General features: G+C 42.3%; 1 protein-coding gene across 1 annotated transcript in view; it reads left to right on the forward strand.

Moving 5' to 3' along the window:
- Positions 1 to 15,039, forward strand: part of FOXO1 (forkhead box O1) — a 66,834-nt gene extending 51,795 nt beyond the window's left edge. The window contains exons 2-3 of the mRNA XM_005240264.4: positions 9,648 to 11,004; positions 11,393 to 15,039. Coding sequence (XP_005240321.3) covers positions 9,648 to 10,991 — 1,344 coding nt within the window. The 3' untranslated portion in view covers positions 10,992 to 11,004; positions 11,393 to 15,039. The remainder of the gene's footprint in view (positions 1 to 9,647; positions 11,005 to 11,392) is intronic.
- The last annotated feature ends 3,439 nt before the right edge of the window (positions 15,040 to 18,478 follow it).

The raw sequence follows: 18,478 nt of genomic DNA on the forward strand, positions 1-18,478 counted from the left end.
AGCCAACCCAACTTTTTTCTATTATTGCATCTGTATACCCCACTTGGTATGTTGGTTCCCAAAGTAAGAAATACAGACAAGCTTGGTGCCTTTCCTGCAAACAAGCAAACATCTCTCTGCTGTCCTCGTCACATCAGTTTGTGCATCGTAGGTGCAGTGCTGCAGGTATGCTTGGCTCCATCTGTAGATCCACGGGTACAAACTGACAGCTGCTCCTTCTCCGTGTCCCCAGGGATAGGTCTGTGGTCAGCCAATGGACACTGTTGCAGGTTAAATAAGTCCTCAAGCCTCTCCAGCCACAGCTAGCCCATGGGCAGCACAGCAAATGGGGCAAGTGTCCAGTGCATCCTGTTTTGCTTCACCAGCCTCAGTTTTAACTTAGTTTCCACCATTGTTTATTTTCCACTGTTGAGGGTAGCCCATTGGGTCCTGACAATCTTTCCAACCCTTTGGGTTATCAGTGATTTTGTGAAAGCCAAGAGTCTTGATACATGAGGATGAAGAGGTGTGGCTCCCTAGTAAAGGATCCATCTGAAACCAAACATTTAGGGTTAGTTCTGCTTGTGCCTTCTGCTTCGGTCATAATGCAGGGCTTTTAGCATTTAACACTTACGTTGACTTCTCGGGCAGGGATCTTTCCAGTTGTTTCACTTATCCTGTTAAAGCTTTTGGAGTAATCATATCTGTTTGTGGCCCCCCCCCCCCCCCGCCCCCCCCCCCCCGCTTTTTTTTTTTTTTTTAAATACATTCTTGGAAGTTCTGTGCATGTCCTCAAAGGCCAATGGAAAAAAAAATGAGACCTATTTTTGGACTGTGATGTTTCTCACCCCTGTGGTTTACACAGAGGCTTTGGCCTATTTCTCACCTTACTGCTGCTTATTGGTGAGAAAGTGTTTCTAGTGCTCCTTTTAAGAAGATCTGCTGGTCTAATTAGTATTGATATATTTAGCATGCATACACATTTGTACCTCTTCATTAGATCTCACAAATGTCAATAAAGGGCAGCTTAGTTTTGGAAAGAAAAAAAGGGGGAAGCTTTCTATAAACAGTGCTGTACTCTTTGTGATGAATTGGGTGTAACCGTGGAGAGTGGCAGAGGTGAAATAGGCTGTCTGTTAAACAGGAAACGAGTGATTAACATTTTTTGTCTTACTGATCATAATTATTCCCACTGGCTGAAAAAAAATAAACACCCCTGAGTCTCTCTTTAGCTGCAGAATAAAACTTTAAACTATTAGTCATTCTGGCATTGTATGGATGAACTGCTACTTGATTACTCCAAAACTGTATTTATTTATTTTAAGAAACTTTGCTTATAATTGTAATTCTTGTTTCCTTTGCAATAACCTGCTTGTCCTCTGCATTCAGCTGTCACCTCTGCTGCGGTGCCTGCGTCCCCTATTCAGTTGCATTCCTGGTTGCTGTGTTAGAGCCTGCGGTGAATGTTCTAAGAGGGCTGCCTGCCTGTCACAAATCGCAGCAACCTTCCCCACAGCTTATTGCCCTGCAGATAACTTTAGTGGTTTTGATCCGTGTGATGAGCGCATATTAGCAGTGGTGCTGATCTTGGCTGTGCTGTCATTCAGTGTGGCATGGGAGTATCTGCAAGTGTTCTCTCACTTACCTTTCTTGAACAAAAGATATGTACGTGTGATGGCCTATATTCTGCGGGACTGTTTTGAAAGACATTAATTGCATCACTGACATCTGTTTGTTTATTAATTGAATCTTTTACCAGCTTTTGTATGCTAGCACCTGGGACTGATGTCAGGGCACCCAGGTTATGCATGCGTCCTCCTGCTTTGCTGTTTCTGGTTACTGATGTAATTGCAGCACAGGCTGTGTGTGAAGGCCAGAGGTCTGAGAGCACTTAAAGGGTGAGAAGGGGCCCCACTTATAACTGGATCTTGTTGAAATGTTCCTCTTCAGTGAGGCCTTAGTATTGGCCTCCTGTGTCGGTAGTGGTCTTGGGAAATGCTTCTTCATCATAAGCGATATATGTACATATGCACACATATATATACACACACATATATATATGTTCGATAGTGTGGAAAAAAAATGCTTATTTACAAATAAGGAGCCATTATACTTGTCAAACACTTGTTTTCCATATGCTGGAATAGAAAGCTTACAGCATCAGTTTTGTAAAAGCAGTATTAGGATTGTCTGGATCACCAAATACATAGTAATCCCTGCTAGCTTTGATTTTTTTTCCACCTGATGTTTATTTAGTCCCTTATTTTCTACACTCCACAACTTCTGTTCTATCCTGATGGCTATTTGCTGCTTTTTTAATTTTTTCTTTAGTTCTTGTTGTTTTCTTTCTTTCACTTCTGAAAACTAATAGATTTTAGACAAACCTGTTGGCTGTCTTGGCTTTCCAGATGATTTTACCGGGGAGGGATGAAGTTCCATTTTACAAATCCCTTTTAAAAATCTCACGGTTTTCATATGCATCTTCGTCTGTTGTTTTTCCTAATCAGTGTCACTTAGTTTCCTTGGCTTTGAAACGCTAGCAAATGTTTATATATTTGGTGTATGCTGTGTTGATATTCTATCATGCCTGTATTGTGGTTATAGGAATAAGTGTGGTTGTAAAACAGAATGTTGGCACTGATGCAGGTGATTGTTAACCTGGTTGTGGCTCTGCCTCTCTTTTGGAGGTACAGAAAGTGTAAGGGTGGTCATAAGAAGCTTTGGTTGGAGTTACCATGTGTGGAACAATATCCAGGTGTGTGCTTGCCCTGTGTGTATACTTCTCATACTATGCTTTACCTTGTTGATGGTTTTTACACTCATTCTTTCTAAATGCCTATGTAGGGATAGTAGGCAGGTGTTACCATCTCATTAGAAATGTCCAAACTGTCATTAAGGAAAAGTACTTCAAAGGACTCCACCTAGAATAAAGAGGAGGGTATCTGGGGATAGTGATTGGGAATTACTCAGATACGTGCCAGTAGAGTTGCCAGTTCTGACATGTAAGTATGCGTAGCCAAGTCCCTTAAATATCAATGTCTGGAGCTGTGCGTGTGTTTTTGGTTACTACATACCATGTTCCAGAGGAGAAAGCTCCAGTGGTTGTGAAATTCCATCCAGTCCCTAGTGCCATGTGTGGCAGCAGGATGCAACCTGGAGGATGGCCAAGCCCCTTTGGTGTCCAAAGTTTTTTTAGTCTTCTACAGCTATGAGAAGGAAGCGTAGGAAAGTATAAATCTGCGGACTTAACTGCAGAATGTGCAGGACTTAAATTAATACCACTGACATGTGGTCACAGTAGACCCCCCTCTGTGCAGGAGAGACGTGTACAGTGTTGTATTGTGATAATATACGGTCTGTCCCATTCTTGTACATTTGCTCAAATTTTATCAAATGGAACAGCCTATGAAAGAATCTCCATGTTTAGAGATGGTGTTTCATGGGTGGTGCTCCGGGATAGACTCTTGTTATGCCACCATCTGTAATGAAAAGCACAGCGAAACAGTGCAGGGTCCCTCTAGTAAGACTGAATTGTTTCTGCACTTCTCCCAGCCAAACTTCTTAACCGTATAACAGTGCAGGACAAAAACGAAGTCAAAAAAGAGCACCCCCCCCAAGAACAAAGAACCCAAAAAAGCATGAGGGAGGAAATCCTGCCCTTCCACCTTCATGCAGCTGCTGGTGGCAAATTGCCAGCATCTTCTAAATACAACTCTTCGACCTGAGGCTAAATGACATACTTTCTGTCCATGCTCTTATCCGACAATGGAGAAGGTTTCTGAGCTGTAACCAAAGAATGCTACAACTGGGTCACAAAAATAGCTATTTCATTAGCATTTGGACCTTCTGACACTGCAGATAGATGTGTGGTTGTATTGGTGAACATTTGTGGTATCAGGAACCACATGCTTTTGAATGCAGCTAAGGCTGTTTTATGAACAAGCATGCTATCTGCTAATCAAATACTTTTGAGTGTCCAACAGTAGTTCTGAGGCAAACCCAAGCTCCATGTGCAGCATCTGCATCTGAACTTCCTGTATCTCATAGTCATTAGATGAGACAAACAGGACTGCCTTACACCAGACTGTTGTACCAATGGCAATTTTGGTACATCTGGAGTTAACAATGTTCTCTTTCCTCCTTAGCCTCCTCACCCTGCCTCTGCCAACTTGGCAGGATGGTTGGAAACCACAGCAAAGCTGGTGCAGGCAGTGTGAGTATTCCAAGGAGACCTGCCTGTTTCACAAAGTATGGTCTGCTTGGTCTTGGATAGGTGCTATGTGGTGTCCCTTGCCATGGTTAGCCCATGCTGCTGCTGTCTGGCTGTTAATGCTGAAGGAGCCCTGAGCAACTGTGCGGGTGAACTTCCTGGCCTTTGCATACTTCCCTAGGAGTGTTTTTAATGACTTCTTTTTAAAGTGGTGCTTGCCACGGAGGCTCCAAGAGAAGGGTGATTTGAACATCTGAACCTGCTGTAGAGTCCCCCTACACAGACCCTGAGAGACAGGTCTGATGTCCTCTGTAACAACATATGGAAATCCTGGGGTCTTCCTTTCTCTGCTGCAAAGCTTTTTCTTTGGTGGTGTCTCCACAGAGGGACTGTGCTGGTTCTGAATCCTGCTGTAATCTGTCAGTAACAGGACATGCTAACACAGCTGGCTTGTGTGCCAGCCACCACTGATCACAGCAGACACCTCTCAACAGCGATGATGTTAGCAGATGAACTTCTCTCCTATGAGCCCTCAACCCTGACTTTTTTGCCAAGCACGTTCCTATTGCAATATTCTCCAACTATGAGTCCAAATAAATAAATAAGCAATCAGCCCCCTTTCTCTCTTTTTTTTTTTTTTTTAAATTATTTTCTTTGTTTGAGTTGTGATTATCTTAGAGGGTTATGGCAGAAGAAGTCTTGAGTGTTGTATTCCCTGAAGGTTTCTCTCCAGCTTCCAAATGAGTTTCAGATACTGTTTGGAGAGACCTGAGAACTACAGTCAGATACTGTGGCCCAATCTGTGTTTGCAGCCATTTCAGCTGATGGTAGTGCAAGCTGAATAGCCACGTGCAGCCCATGCGGTTGAATTAGGTGTAGGAAGCAGTGGACTGCTGAGATGTCTTCTGAATGAAAAATTGATGGGCAGTCATTAAGCTGTTAAGAGAAATGCTTGATCTGTGTATTATGGAAGCAGTCTTGCTCTTAGGGCCTCCCACATTGTTACAGCTGCATCTGCCTCTAGGGGCCAACTCCTTCTGCCTTTGTTACTAGTTACTGGTGAATTTCTTTCCCAAGATGCCATGGTGTCTTGTATTGCAGTACACTCTGTGTGTGCACCTTGATAGCAAATCCACACATTTTTATAAAATGTATCAGCTGTTGCATCCATTCCTTGCTCTCCCTTTCAGTGGCTAACGCAGCACTGTGGCTGAATGGGTGCTGCCTGTGCCTGCCTGTGAGGGTATGAAGGGTGGGAGATATCGTGGGCACTCACAGGTGCTTTTACAAAGTTTTGGTCTTGCAGCTCCCCAGATACTCACAGATTCACAGTTAAATCCTGCTTGAGGAGGTTTGCTGCGGAGTTACACAGGAGCTCTGCAATAGGAGCTCTGCTCTGCTTCCCTCTCCCTTGCATACACCAAGGCACTGGGGGGGAGGAAGGGTGGCCAGCTGCATGGTCTTGCTTCAGGAAGTACAGGCCTACAACGTTCTCAAGTTTGACGAATCAACTGTGGTTTTGGGTGCTTTTCTTCAGTAAAACACCAAAACAATGTACTGAAAAAATAATTATATACCTCAACTTTAATTGTAATAGGGGCATGAGTTTTTTCAGCTATGAGGTTAAAATTAAGTTGCATGTTTTAGTATGAATGTCTGGGCTTTAAGTGCAGTATTAGATATTAGCAGAGGTACTCACACCCAGGGATTAAATGGCTGAGCCATTTATTTCTGTAATTGTTTTAAAACATAAAACAGTTTGAGGGGTTTTTTTGTTGCTTAGAAGAGCAGCAAGCAGGGTGCTGTCGCAGCAGTGTGATTCGGCTGTAGGAAATGTTGGAAATGCAGCTGAATGATATAAATGTGTAGATTGACAGGAATAATTTTCTTGGCTTCACGGGTTTTATTAGCTGGTATGTGTTCATCATGTTGTGCTTAGGAGACACTGAGTTTGCGTATTTTGGCTCTTAAATCAGCAAGCAGCGATAAGCGTATCCACAGGTCCTGGTCCACACACCGAAGTATGACATGAAGTCGGCTTGCAGACCAACAGGAGCGGAGGCTCCCAGCACTTTATCTCAAAGGCGGAAACTCAATCCCAGGAAACACCCCACAGGTGGCAGCAGCCCTGCTGCCGTCCTGGCCAGGTTTTGATAAAATTCCAGAGCGATCTGGCATGCATCGCCGCTGCATGGAAACTTGCCTCAAAAGTCAGACACTCGCTTTTCACATCATTCGGGCCAGGTTTTGGGAAGCTTTGCTTTGAAGTCTTGCTGAAAGCTGTGGCCAACGGTGTCTTGCAGCGTGCCGGTGCCGGCGGTGCCACTGAGCACTCCGGCCGCTGACAGCCGCGCTGCTCCTCCGGCTGCCAAGATCCACTGCTGAAACTATACTTTTTTATCAGGTCATGTTTGCGTCTGGCAAAGATTTGTAGACACAACATCATTAACAGCAGTGCATATTTTCACAAGATTTACCTCTTCAACACTTTTTCCAAGTTAGTAAATCATAGCTTCTTTAATGTCCTGCTGGCTGCGTGAAAAACAGGAATTTATGTAACAAGCTCTGGGCCACAAACCTTTTCCTGTTAGGAAAATTTTTTTTTCATTACTGGCAGAGTTAGGAGACAGCTCTGTTACTCAAAGAGCGACCTCAGATGTCCTCAGTACAAAAATACCAGATTATAACATTTTTGATGACTAAGGAATAGCAGCATTTTCTTAAATATTTAACACTTCTGTTGCAGAGAAGAGGGAACTGAGCCTTAGCACGATATTTTCCTTGCCTGATGTTTTTGTGTGTCTGATATGCCTATTTTGATAGTAAGCAGTAAGCCCGAGCCAGCTGGGTATGTTTACAAAATACAGTAAAGAAATGGACTGGCGCAGGAGGTTTTCTAATCAACAGAGGCGCAGAATGATTTTCTTGCGACATTTCTGGAGCTGGACTTGTGTCAGCCGGGGGGTCCAGTGGTGGCCCCGGGGTGACAACAGGGGGCTGGGCCCAGCCAGCCTGGTGGGACTTCTCAGCCAGCCCCAGTGGCTGTGGGCCACTCCGGAGGTGGATCCCAGGCTTGCCCGTCTGTCATGCTGCCTGCACCCGGTGAAAATAAAATGTCAGGGCCTTCCCCAGCACCCTATAGATAGAGGCTGAGATTTTGTTTGCAGGGTTACCTGCAGTGAAGAGATACAGTCCTGCGTTACTGAGTTAGTATGAGAATGGCTTTCTTTCAAAATTGAGTAAGGAAATGCTCAAGTTGTTGCTGGTGTTTTGTTTAACTGGGATAATTTGTTAGATGGTTCTTTGGAGGGGAAGGAGAGGTTGGAAAGGCTTCTGAGGTGAGGCACATGGTTTGGCTCCTCGCTGTGCTGCCTGAGCAGCGAGCTGCTGTGAGGCCATGTCCCGCCATCTTCTGCTGCTGAAGCTGGACCCCCGTGGGGGTAGTCTCAGGACGCTGCTGCCTGCGAGTTGTTACAGTCCTGTCACACCTCCTTGCTGCCCTCATCTGCTGGAGGTCTCTGCAGCCCCAGAATAGCTATCCCTGTTGAGCTCTGCCGGTGGCTGGGCCTGCTTTGGCTGGTTGGCTTGCTGTGGTCCACAACGTGTCATGGCCCTTGCACGGAATTTGAGACCATTGTCTCAGGTTTGAGTCAGGCCCTGTGAGATGACTGTTTTCACCTGACAGGCCCTCCTTATGGTCTTGGCTCCTTTTCTTCCGTCAGCTGAATGTATAGGCAGTGGGGAAAGACGTGCATCTTTGAGAAAGCCGGTCTGCGCAGGAGGATGGGTAGGGTAGAGGAGTGAAGGAAGACATTTCTGGAGATGTTGCTGTCACAGGCAGCACCCTAGGTTAGGAAATACAGCAAAAGCAGCCAGAGACCAGAGCAGTGGCTGTGTCCCTCGTCCTGTGGTTTGCCTCGCAAGGCAAGCGAAGCTCCACAACCTGTATCATCCTCATGGTTTGGTGCTGTAGTGGGTCTTGGGTGTCAGGTTAAAAACTCAAGGTAGATTAGGGGAAAAGGTAGGAAGACAGGAAAGACAGACAGGGTTTTTGTAGGTCTGGCAGCCATTTAGTGTTTTGAGATAATTGGCGTACTGACCTGCTGGTCAAGATCAGCCTTACCTACTGCTTTCTGGAAACAGTCTTTCCATTTTTGCTCCCCCGATTTTTTGTTTTTTAGAAAAACAACTTGCTAAAAACAACTAGGAATGGAAGGCAGCTACTGGTTTGCTGGTTTCTCTGTTACTGAGGTCTAATTTCTGGTTTACCCATTTCATGTGTTGCTTTGGGGTTCCCTCCCACTCGTTCTGCATGAATTGCTGTCCTAGCACAGACCGTGGGTCCCCATGTAGACTATGCTACTGTCCCACTCTCCTACTACCACCTATGGCTGCCAATTTCAGTGTTCTTTGAACTTGTGGCCTTTTGTTAGCAATTACGTCAAAATATAGGACAGCTCTTCTGTTGATACAAAGTTCTTTACATGTGCTCAGCAGAAAATTACATGAGGAAAAAAACGTTTATCTACAGCTTCGTAATGCAAAGGGTAGTCTCTTGTGAACAGGTCAGCCTGTGGGCTTGGATTTTGGATTTTTGGAATTTTTTTTCTTCTTCTTTTTTATTTTTTGTAGTTAAGAACTGAGTGGCTGAGGAGATAATGAAAAGCTTCAGTACCTCTGGTCAGTCTTGGCACAAGTTATCTTGTGCCCTCGGGTATTAGAAGACTCATTTTTGCATATTAAAATGTTGATTTTGAAAGAGAAAGATGGTTTTATGACTGAGGTTTTAAATGCAATTTTGTCTGTGCTGTTTGCATTACTTTCTCCCTTATGATTTCTTAGGCAATTTGTGATGTTTATTTATAAAAATTAGAACTTAATCCTCAACTGGTTTTCCATATGTGTTTTCTCAGATAACAAGTAATACAAACCTCACTGATGCTCAGTGGCAATACTCACAGGTTGGCATGTTTGCGGGGTTTAGGGATGTGCAGGATGAGAAACCATTACAAGGACCATTGAACAGGATCTAGTATTCCTGAGGTTTGCATAAAATAATAAGAATAAAAAATCCCTGCATGTAATCAGGTTCAACTCATTAGAGTGAAGCTGATAATGAGATCTTCAGTCATCTTCTTGGTCTTCTAGTATATTTTGTCTCCTTTATGAGGGATTTGTATTTTGGAACAGCTCCTTCGGTATTCTATTTAACTTTTTAAGTCAGATGTGATCGGGCCACATGACAGACAAATTGACGTGGCAGCTCCTTGTAAGCTCATTTCAGCCAATTTTGAGCGGTGAGCTGATAAAAGATGTTTCCATGCTGGCATGTTTTCCCATATCACGATTACCTTTATGTTTTGTAACAAAAGGAGAGTGTGTTTGGAAACACAAATATTAGTATGCCATAAAAGATGGCGTGTTTTCTCCATTTCTTACACCTTATTTTGTTTTTCAGAATTCAATCCGTCACAACCTGTCTCTGCACAGCAAGTTCATCAGAGTGCAGAATGAGGGAACAGGGAAGAGTTCCTGGTGGATGCTCAATCCTGAAGGAGGAAAGAGTGGCAAATCTCCTAGGAGGCGAGCAGCATCCATGGATAACAACAGCAAGTTTGCTAAAAGCAGAGGCAGAGCTGCCAAGAAAAAAGCATCCCTTCAGTCTGGTCAAGAGGGAAATGGTGACAGCCCCGGTTCGCAGTTCTCGAAGTGGCCTGCAAGCCCCAGCTCTCACAGTAATGATGACTTTGATAACTGGAGTACATTTCGACCTAGAACTAGCTCTAATGCTAGTACAATTAGCGGAAGACTTTCTCCTATTTTGCCAGAGCAAGATGATCTTGGAGATGGGGACGTGCACTCCATGGTATACCCATCATCAGCCACCAAAATGACGTCTACTCTACCTAGCCTTTCAGAGATGAGTAATTCTGAGAACATGGAAAATCTTTTGGATAACCTTAATCTCTTGTCACCTAATACGTCAATGACTGTGTCAACCCAGTCTTCATCTGCTACCCTGATGCAGCAAACACCAGGTTACTCGTTCGCATCCTCGACCACAAGTATAGGTTCACCAAGTCCAGACTACAGGAAATTTACGTATGCTCAGGCTAGCATGAACTCTTTGCCACAGATTCCTATGCAGACTCTTCAAGACAATAAATCAAGCTATGGATCGATGAGCCAATATAACTGTCCTGCAGGACTTCTGAAGGAATTACTGACTTCTGATTCTCCGCCGCACAATGACATCTTGGCATCAGTAGACGGTGGTGTTTCCCAGGCTGGTGGCAGGGCACTGGGCCAAAGTGTGCTGATGGTTGCTAACTCGGTGATGCCAACTTATGGCAGTCAACCGTCCCACAACAAAATGATGAACCCTAACACCCGCTCTCACCAAGGACATAACCAGCCAACACCTGCAGTTAATGGTCGTGCCTTGTCACACACAGTGAACACCATGTCACATACATCAGGTCTAAATCGCTTGTCGACAGTGAAGACTTCTTTACAAGTGCCTATGAGTCACCCGATGCAGATGAATGCTATGAATCCGTACGGCCCTGTTAACAGTTGCAATGGCTACGGAAGGGTGGGAATTGTTTCCCTCCACCAGGAGAAGCTTCCAAGTGACTTAGATGACATGTTAATTGAACGGTTGGACTGTGACATGGAGTCGATTATCCGTAATGACCTTATGGATGGAGAAACATTAGATTTTAACTTTGACAGTGTATTACCTAACCAAAGTTTTCAGCACAGCGTAAAGACAACCACACACAGTTGGGTGTCAGGCTAGGATGTAGTAGGAGGTAAGCTGTGCTTTTTATGATAAATCTGAGAAACAGCTAAATGGAAAAGAGATGTCGAGATGCTTAAAATCTGGGTGGTCTTCTGTGTTGGCATGTGAAGTGCCTCTATTACACTCAGTCACTTTCCAGTCCTTAGTTAGTCTGAAAATCAGGTTTGCACCAGTGCATTAGGATTGCCACGTACCAACTTCTGTTACTTCATGTGGAGCACTGATGTTTTGCCATTGTTATTTTAAACAAAAAACTTGCTGGTAACTAGCAATTAATGAATACATTTTTTTTCCTCATTTAAGGTATCTTAAAGCTAGTTTGAGCATATTTTAATAGGTTTAATCTTTTGGTGTGAATGTTAATTTGTTCTTTTTGTTGTTTTTTCTTCCCTTCCTAGGCTACGGTTATATTCTCCAGACTTGTCTGACAGCAGGAACTGAGAAAAGCAGTACAAAGATGTCCTTCACCTTCCTTTTTAATTTTCTTGACAAAGCTATGCGCATGCACTAGCTTTTTTTTGGGTCTTTTTTTTTTTTTTTTTCTTTTTTCTTCCTTTCGTCAGAGTTGGCAGCAGACAGAGTATTTTCCTGTACAGGATGTTTGCCCAAGGTTTGCAGGTTATGTGCTGCTGTAGATAAGAACTGTGCCATTGGAAATTTCATTACTCTGAAGTGCCAAATTCACTACACCATATAATCACAGCAAAGACTCTTACTTACATCATATTGTGCTTTTGGTTTTGTACAGTATGATCTGTAGAAGAATAATTGTTTTTTAAGACTATCTGTTTTGGTCCAAGAAAAGTTTATAAACTTTTGTAAGAATACTGTGATGATCTCATGCCCTAAGTAAGTTTAACCTTTGTTGATGTTACCTGTGTTTTGATGAATTGAGATAACTGTGGACTTGCCTTGCAGCAGTACGAACTGCATTATTTTACTCAAAATTGCCACACATTTCATATGGGAACAGAATAGCCTGTTAAATACGATCCTACTAAACTCACTGACTATTCAAAGCAAACAGTAGATTAAATGTCATTTGATAAGTTACCTGTATTCCTGTAAATTTATGCAAGAATATATCTGGATTTCATTGTCAGACTAATGACTTTATTGTTGGACTTAAGAAAATTTTTGGAATACTTTCCAAGCTATTTTTCTTATAATTAAAGTCTACTTTTGTTACATAGTCAACTTTAAAAAAAAAAAAAAATCTGAGATCTGGCAGCATTCATAAACTCTTCATTTTGTACAGTATTTTAACTGGATTAAGTACATGTTTTTATAAATTTCCCTAGCACTTGGGAGTGCTAATAAAGAAAAAGCTTAATAAGGATCTTGAATACAAAACATTTCTGTCCCTTTTTTTGTTGTGTGATGTATAAATATAGACAACTTTATGTTTAGGAAATATTTAATCAGTTTTATATATGCATTTTTAGAAATGTCATCTGCTTCTACTATCATTTTAACTCTGACTACCACAAAGTGTTAAGTATTCATTGTTAGATGCTTGTACAATGCTTCACATTTATATTTATTTCATGGAGGTCTCATAATGTTTGTGCACTCAAGAGCAAGACCTTTGGAGGATGTTGATAATCTTACTAAAATTAATGAAAAAATTGCCATTTGTCCTAAGTAGCACTAGTTCTGGGGTTTGTCAGTGTTTCTTTTGTAATGCAGTACGTTTGACGAGGCAGAAGTGCTTCTTCTAGGGTGGGTGGCTAAAACTTCTGTGACACCTTATTGCAGGACAAAACATTACTTTTTTTTTTTTTAATTAAGAAAGATAAAGTAAGTGACAAAGTTATACAAATACATCAGCTTTACAGTAGGGGAGAACATTATCAACAGAGGGCTTGTTCCTGTGGAAAAACTTGCTGTTGTTGGAGTAAGTACACTGACAACTAATGCCATGACTGAGCATTTTCAGATTGGGTCTTGGATAAATGATTTCTGATTTTTCATAATCGCACGATGCAGTTTTCATGGATGTATGGATAACAGGTCCCACCTGTCTTTTCACTTTCACACATCATTTGTGCTATAGAAATCCGTGGAGCTCTTTTATGCACTGACAGGATGAACAGCTTTTGTGCTAGGGCTGGTGTTGTGAAGAAGGGGAGAAATAAGTATTTTTCCACTGAATTTTCTTTTGTCTACATAGCCCACAACTGGAAAACGTTCTAATTGAAAATTATCTTCCCTGTAGTGATGGCATGTGGTGGAGAAAGAAATGGGATGTGCCAAGAAAACGAAGTTTAGTAACAAGCCATATATTTAATGATCCTGTTGTGACTTTCTTAAGGCTCTGCAACATATTTATTGGTGTGCTAGCATGTAGCTCCCTGTTGGGCTTAAATCACTACTAATTGCAGCTGGTCCTACTTTTGTCCTGTTATGGTTGTCAGCAGTTCCAGAGGCTGATGTTAAGCTATCCTGTGATATGGAATCTCCTCCAGCGTAAAATCAGTCTTTGAAATTCTGTTGAGTAAAATGAAATGTTCTTAGTGCTGAAATCTCAGTGAAGCCACCTGCTTTTACAGGCAAATCTCTCTAGTAGAATCTTTACCATCAAATTCATAGTCTCTGGAACGTGATGGTAAATCCTGGCAGTGGAGCAAGTGGAGGGCTCACATACAGTTTTTTTTTCTTTCTGTTGCATGTGCAAAAATGTTTGCTCCCAAACAAGCACTTATATGCATAGACCAAAGCAGTTGTAAAATTCACCTCTGCATGCAAAGAAAACAGTACTTAATGCTATACTCCACGGGGTTGCAGCTGAACATGCTACATTTAATAATATACCTCCTGTTTATTATTTACTGCTACTGTATAACTTCCGGTATACAGATATTTTCTTCATTTCCTTTTATAACTATGAATGACATAAATGTAGCCGTTCCTTAATTACAACAGTCTGTAGGAAGCCCCTTATAATTATTATGAGAAGGCAGTTGTAGATAATCAGAGGTTTGGGCTGTGTGGTCACATTCATTTTCTTCTTTTTTTGGTTTTTTTTTTTTTTGTTTTTGTTTTTGTGGTGCCATTCTAATATTTTGAAATTGTAATTCTGGAATACTGTGAAGTCCGGTGAAGGGGAATGCTGTCTGCCTTGAAAGCAAACATTATGTGACCTCTAGTAATAAATCCTTTTTCAGTAAAAGTACCAAGTTTCTGGAGTAACTTAGTTTGTCAGAATTGTTGTAAATGATTGGTTTGTGAATTGTGCAGATGATCTTACCTATGCAGCCTTGTTTTTGACCTTTCTCTGGTTTGTACTGTTATTAAAAGTTTATTGTATTATAGAGCTGTTCAGATATTTTAAATATAAAGATGTATTGTTTCCATAATATAGCTATATGATATATGTTTAGGTAGTAGATGCATTAATTGGAAAGCTCTGCTTTGATAAACTGACAATTTGCCTACACCTATAAGCAAAAGTCATATTGCTTATTATTGGCTTAAGTCAACAGAGCATCCCTAAGAAGAGAAGTTAAAATTGGACCAATTATAAAACAGTCTAAAATTTGCACTTGTTAAACCACTGGATATATGTTAGTACTTTTTTATTTTTTTACTGATTTGAAATTCCTATTTTCATTATGAAATTGCTAGGATCCTTAATTTATGACTGATTTTAAATAAGGTATTCTCATTATTATTTTGGTAATCATAATGTAAAATGCATCATGGTTTATGCAAGCAAAAAGCAAATTACTCTGCATTAAAACTGGCCTCCTTTTTGAGAGTGTTCCACAAACCAGCAATATCGTGAGAGATTGGCATGTACATACTGCTAGTTCTATTTGCGAGTGGTGTGACAGCTCTTCAACGCTTCACTGCTCTGACTTAGTCACATTGCAGAATTAAAATTCATACGTGGATATTTTCAGAAAAAGTGCCTGATGTACTTCTACAGACACACGAGAACAATCCCTGACAGTTTGTTGTATAAAGCCATAAATGTATATAAATAATGTTTAAAAGGTTTTGTGTCCTTTCTTGTATACAGAAAATGAGATTTGTACCAGGATTCTACTTGTGATTAGTAATCCTTCTACTCAGACGTTGTCGTAATCACTTTCCTTACCGCATAATCTTTTTAATGATGATGATCCCATTTGGACAATCCTGATGGCATTAGCAATTTTATACAGAAAAATACCTCATGGTACCAAGTCTTGCCTGGCAAGATGATACCATATGAATGAGCAAACACTAACTGCAGAATACTCAACAAATTTTCCATTACTGGGTATAAAGGGATTTCTCTCTCTTGGCATTGCTTCTGGAATTGGAACTGTGGCAGGTACAGGAACCTAATAGGGCTGTGTTACCAGTGTTTTGTCACAACAGTGTGTGCTAAAAGTAACTTGTTTACAAGTCTTTGGGACTAAACGCAAGAAGAATCCATGCCTGACTCTTAGGGCTCATGAGAGATCTTTGTGTAGAGACGCTTTGTTACTGGAAGCTGCATTAGGCAGCATCGGACCGTGTTGCCAGTGCTTCAAACAAGCCTAGTTCAGAGAAAATTACAAAAAAAAAAGTCCTGAAATCCATTCAGAATGGGGATTTGTAAGTATAAGCTCTTAATAAAATTGCTATGACATGAGATGGTAATTAGTGTATCAGAATGTTATGTAATGCATTGTTAAAGAAGGAAAAAAAAAAAAAGGACGTTAACATCCATCAAACCGCAGGAAAGAATTAGTCTTTTAGTCCAAATTACATGTTAGCTCCTAATGCTATTAAATGTGGGAGAGAGCCGGCTCTGGAAGGACATTTTTCTCTTCCTTCCGCTCCCCCTGTCGAAATGACAAAATCCTCTTGGCCCTTTTTACCTTCATTTTTGCCTCTTGCCTGCCTCTGCCCCTCCTGCCTTCCTGAAGTACATACTTTTTCCTCAGGGTAAGAGTTTTTTCGTTGCCCAACGTTTAGGTGCTATAGGCCAACCTGCATGGTGCTGCTCCTCTCGCAGCCGTGCTTTGCACCGTGGCGGCAGGAGTGCTGATGGGAGTAGAGAGAGCCGGAATGTCTTAAGGGTTGTTTCTTTTTAAATTTAGATTGTGTTTCAAAACAGAGCTGGAAGAAAGAAGGAGAGGCTGCCAAAGCAGACAGCCAATAACACCCACGCCACAGTAGTTTGTGAGGCCCGGATCCCTGCTTGCCTGCAGGTGGGGAGGGAGGGGGGTGGCAGAGTGCAGGCTTTAAATGAATTGCTGGCAAAATTGCCAGTTTGATTTTAAAGTGATCAGAGGTAGAACTAAAGAGCATGGAAGAACGCGTTGCACATAAACCCAGAAACATTTACAGATATTTAAAAATTAATTTCCCCTTGTCCTTTGCACTTGCATCTTTATTTTAGCTTTACCCTTTTCTCTACAGTGTACATTTTGGAAGGGGTTTTGCACATTAGGGGAAGCTGAGGATATCTTCACTGGCATTTTGAAAAGCCTGACTTCTGGAATGGGAGGGTTGTAAGATCAAAAGATACTCCTTTTGGGTGTTCGTGAAGCCATTGTTGGAAAGGTTGTACATCAAACTGGTACATGGCTAGTTACTGCTGTCAGGAGAGGTAGTCAAAGCTTGTCTCTTGGGAAGGGGCCGGCTAGCAATTTATGCCAATCTGGCAACAAGGGATTTGAATCTGCTGATCAAGCACAGAAACCTCAAAGCATCCTTGTGCTCTGACTCAGTTCTGCATCAATGTAATAAACATGTTTTTGTGCAGAAATAGCATCAGGTATTATGTCATGTCAGTTGATAATCCAATTAAAAATACAAATAGTGTTAGATGTTGCGACCATTTATTGTGCAGCTGGTGTGCAAAGATGGGTTTTGTGAAGATCCTGAGAAGGAATAACTTGCACTGATCGGTGCCTGTGGTCATGCCCGCTGCTGGAACTGTATGCAAATCCCTGTTCATTACCTGGTGATGTTTTCCTTGGGGTAATGTTCTGGCATGTGCCAAAATGATAGCCAAAATGAGGAGGCAGGGACAGCGCCCCATCTTATTTTATTTTATGTTTTCCTGCTTGCCGTCGGACCCTCGGGCAATCAGACATTTTGCATGTATTTTTTGCAAGTAAACTTCTTGCGTGGGTGTTTATCACTGAGTTGGTGGGAAAAGGGATGAGGTCTTCATGCACTACAGCTGGAGGAGCACTGCAGGAAACTTCTGGTGGGTATAATAGGGCTTTGGAGTGGAGAACTGGACAAAGAACTCATTCATAACTTAGAGCCTCAACATTTTATATCCTTGATAGGTACTCATCTATAGTTGCTCATGCCATCTTTAAATGAAGAGGCCTTTCTAAGTGGTTACATTTCCTCTTCAGTGCCCTATGATGATACCACCTGAGCAGACAACTTGCACAAGAGCTTTGCTGGGTCTCCAGGGACGTGGGGAACTGTGGCAAGAATGTCTAAATAGTTTCTGAAATATTCAGTCGACCTGAATTTTGCTGAAGTCAGGCGCTAATGGAAAAGGCCATTATAGAAGTGCATGTATATGCATTGGAAAGGGAGGGGGGGATGAGAAATTCTGCAGGTATAACAAGCTGATTTCTGCGATGATGAAGCAGGGCAAGTCGTTGTTTTGAGGGGTAAAGGAGGCTGGATTTCTCTGGGGTAAGGGCTCAATGTAGCAAAAAAAGATTTACTGCTGGATTTTGAAGTTGTGTCCAGTAGCAGCTAAGACAGCACAGTATCCTGGCCTGATCTGTTGCTTGGGACTTTCTGACCAGGTGAAAACAAGTGATGAGCTGTGAAACCTTGTGGCAACTGGAGTTTCATCTCAGGAGCCCAAATAAGTTACCACTTCCTGCTCCTCCCTTTCTTTCCCCTTCACCCCATCGATATACAGCACTTGACAGGAGCGTTACTGTTGGGGTTGTTTTTTTAAATCTGTCCACCCTGCTCAGAGCAGTCGGGCTAGGCAAGGCTCTGTGTCCTTTCAGCCCCAACATTGGTGGCTGAGCTGTGCTAAGTTAGCTCTTTGCCTCCTCTGAGCTGTGCCAAGTTAAGTTTTTTGCCTCCTCCTCCCTTAGCCCATACAACGGGCCTCTCAAATTAACACCCAAATGAGCCTGAAAGCCAAAGGTGATTCACTCCAGGAGATGACTCCAGGAGCCCTTTGAGGTGGGAAGTTTCATCAGCCTGTGGCTCTCCTGCTAGGGGGATTCTAAACTGAAAATAGCCTGGGGGTGGCAGGTGAAGTCCTGGGAAAGAGGTTTGTCTTGGAGCCATGCAGCTGCTCCACCACTCGCCCTCTCCCACCCTGCCCTGGTGTCCTTTAACCCTCGCACTGAGCCTTGTTGGTCTGCAAGGCAAGGCTTTCACAGGGCTTTCTGAGCAGGGTTTCTGCAGGCCAGATTTCTCATTCTGCTACAGGAAAACTCTGCTGGTGTAAGCTCATGTGTCAGGAAGTTTATTTTCAGCATAAAGTAAGAAGTGCGGCCCTCCTGCCTACA

This window comes from Falco peregrinus, chromosome 4, assembly GCF_023634155.1.
Source record: "Falco peregrinus isolate bFalPer1 chromosome 4, bFalPer1.pri, whole genome shotgun sequence".
Taxonomy (NCBI): Eukaryota; Metazoa; Chordata; class Aves; order Falconiformes; family Falconidae; genus Falco; species Falco peregrinus.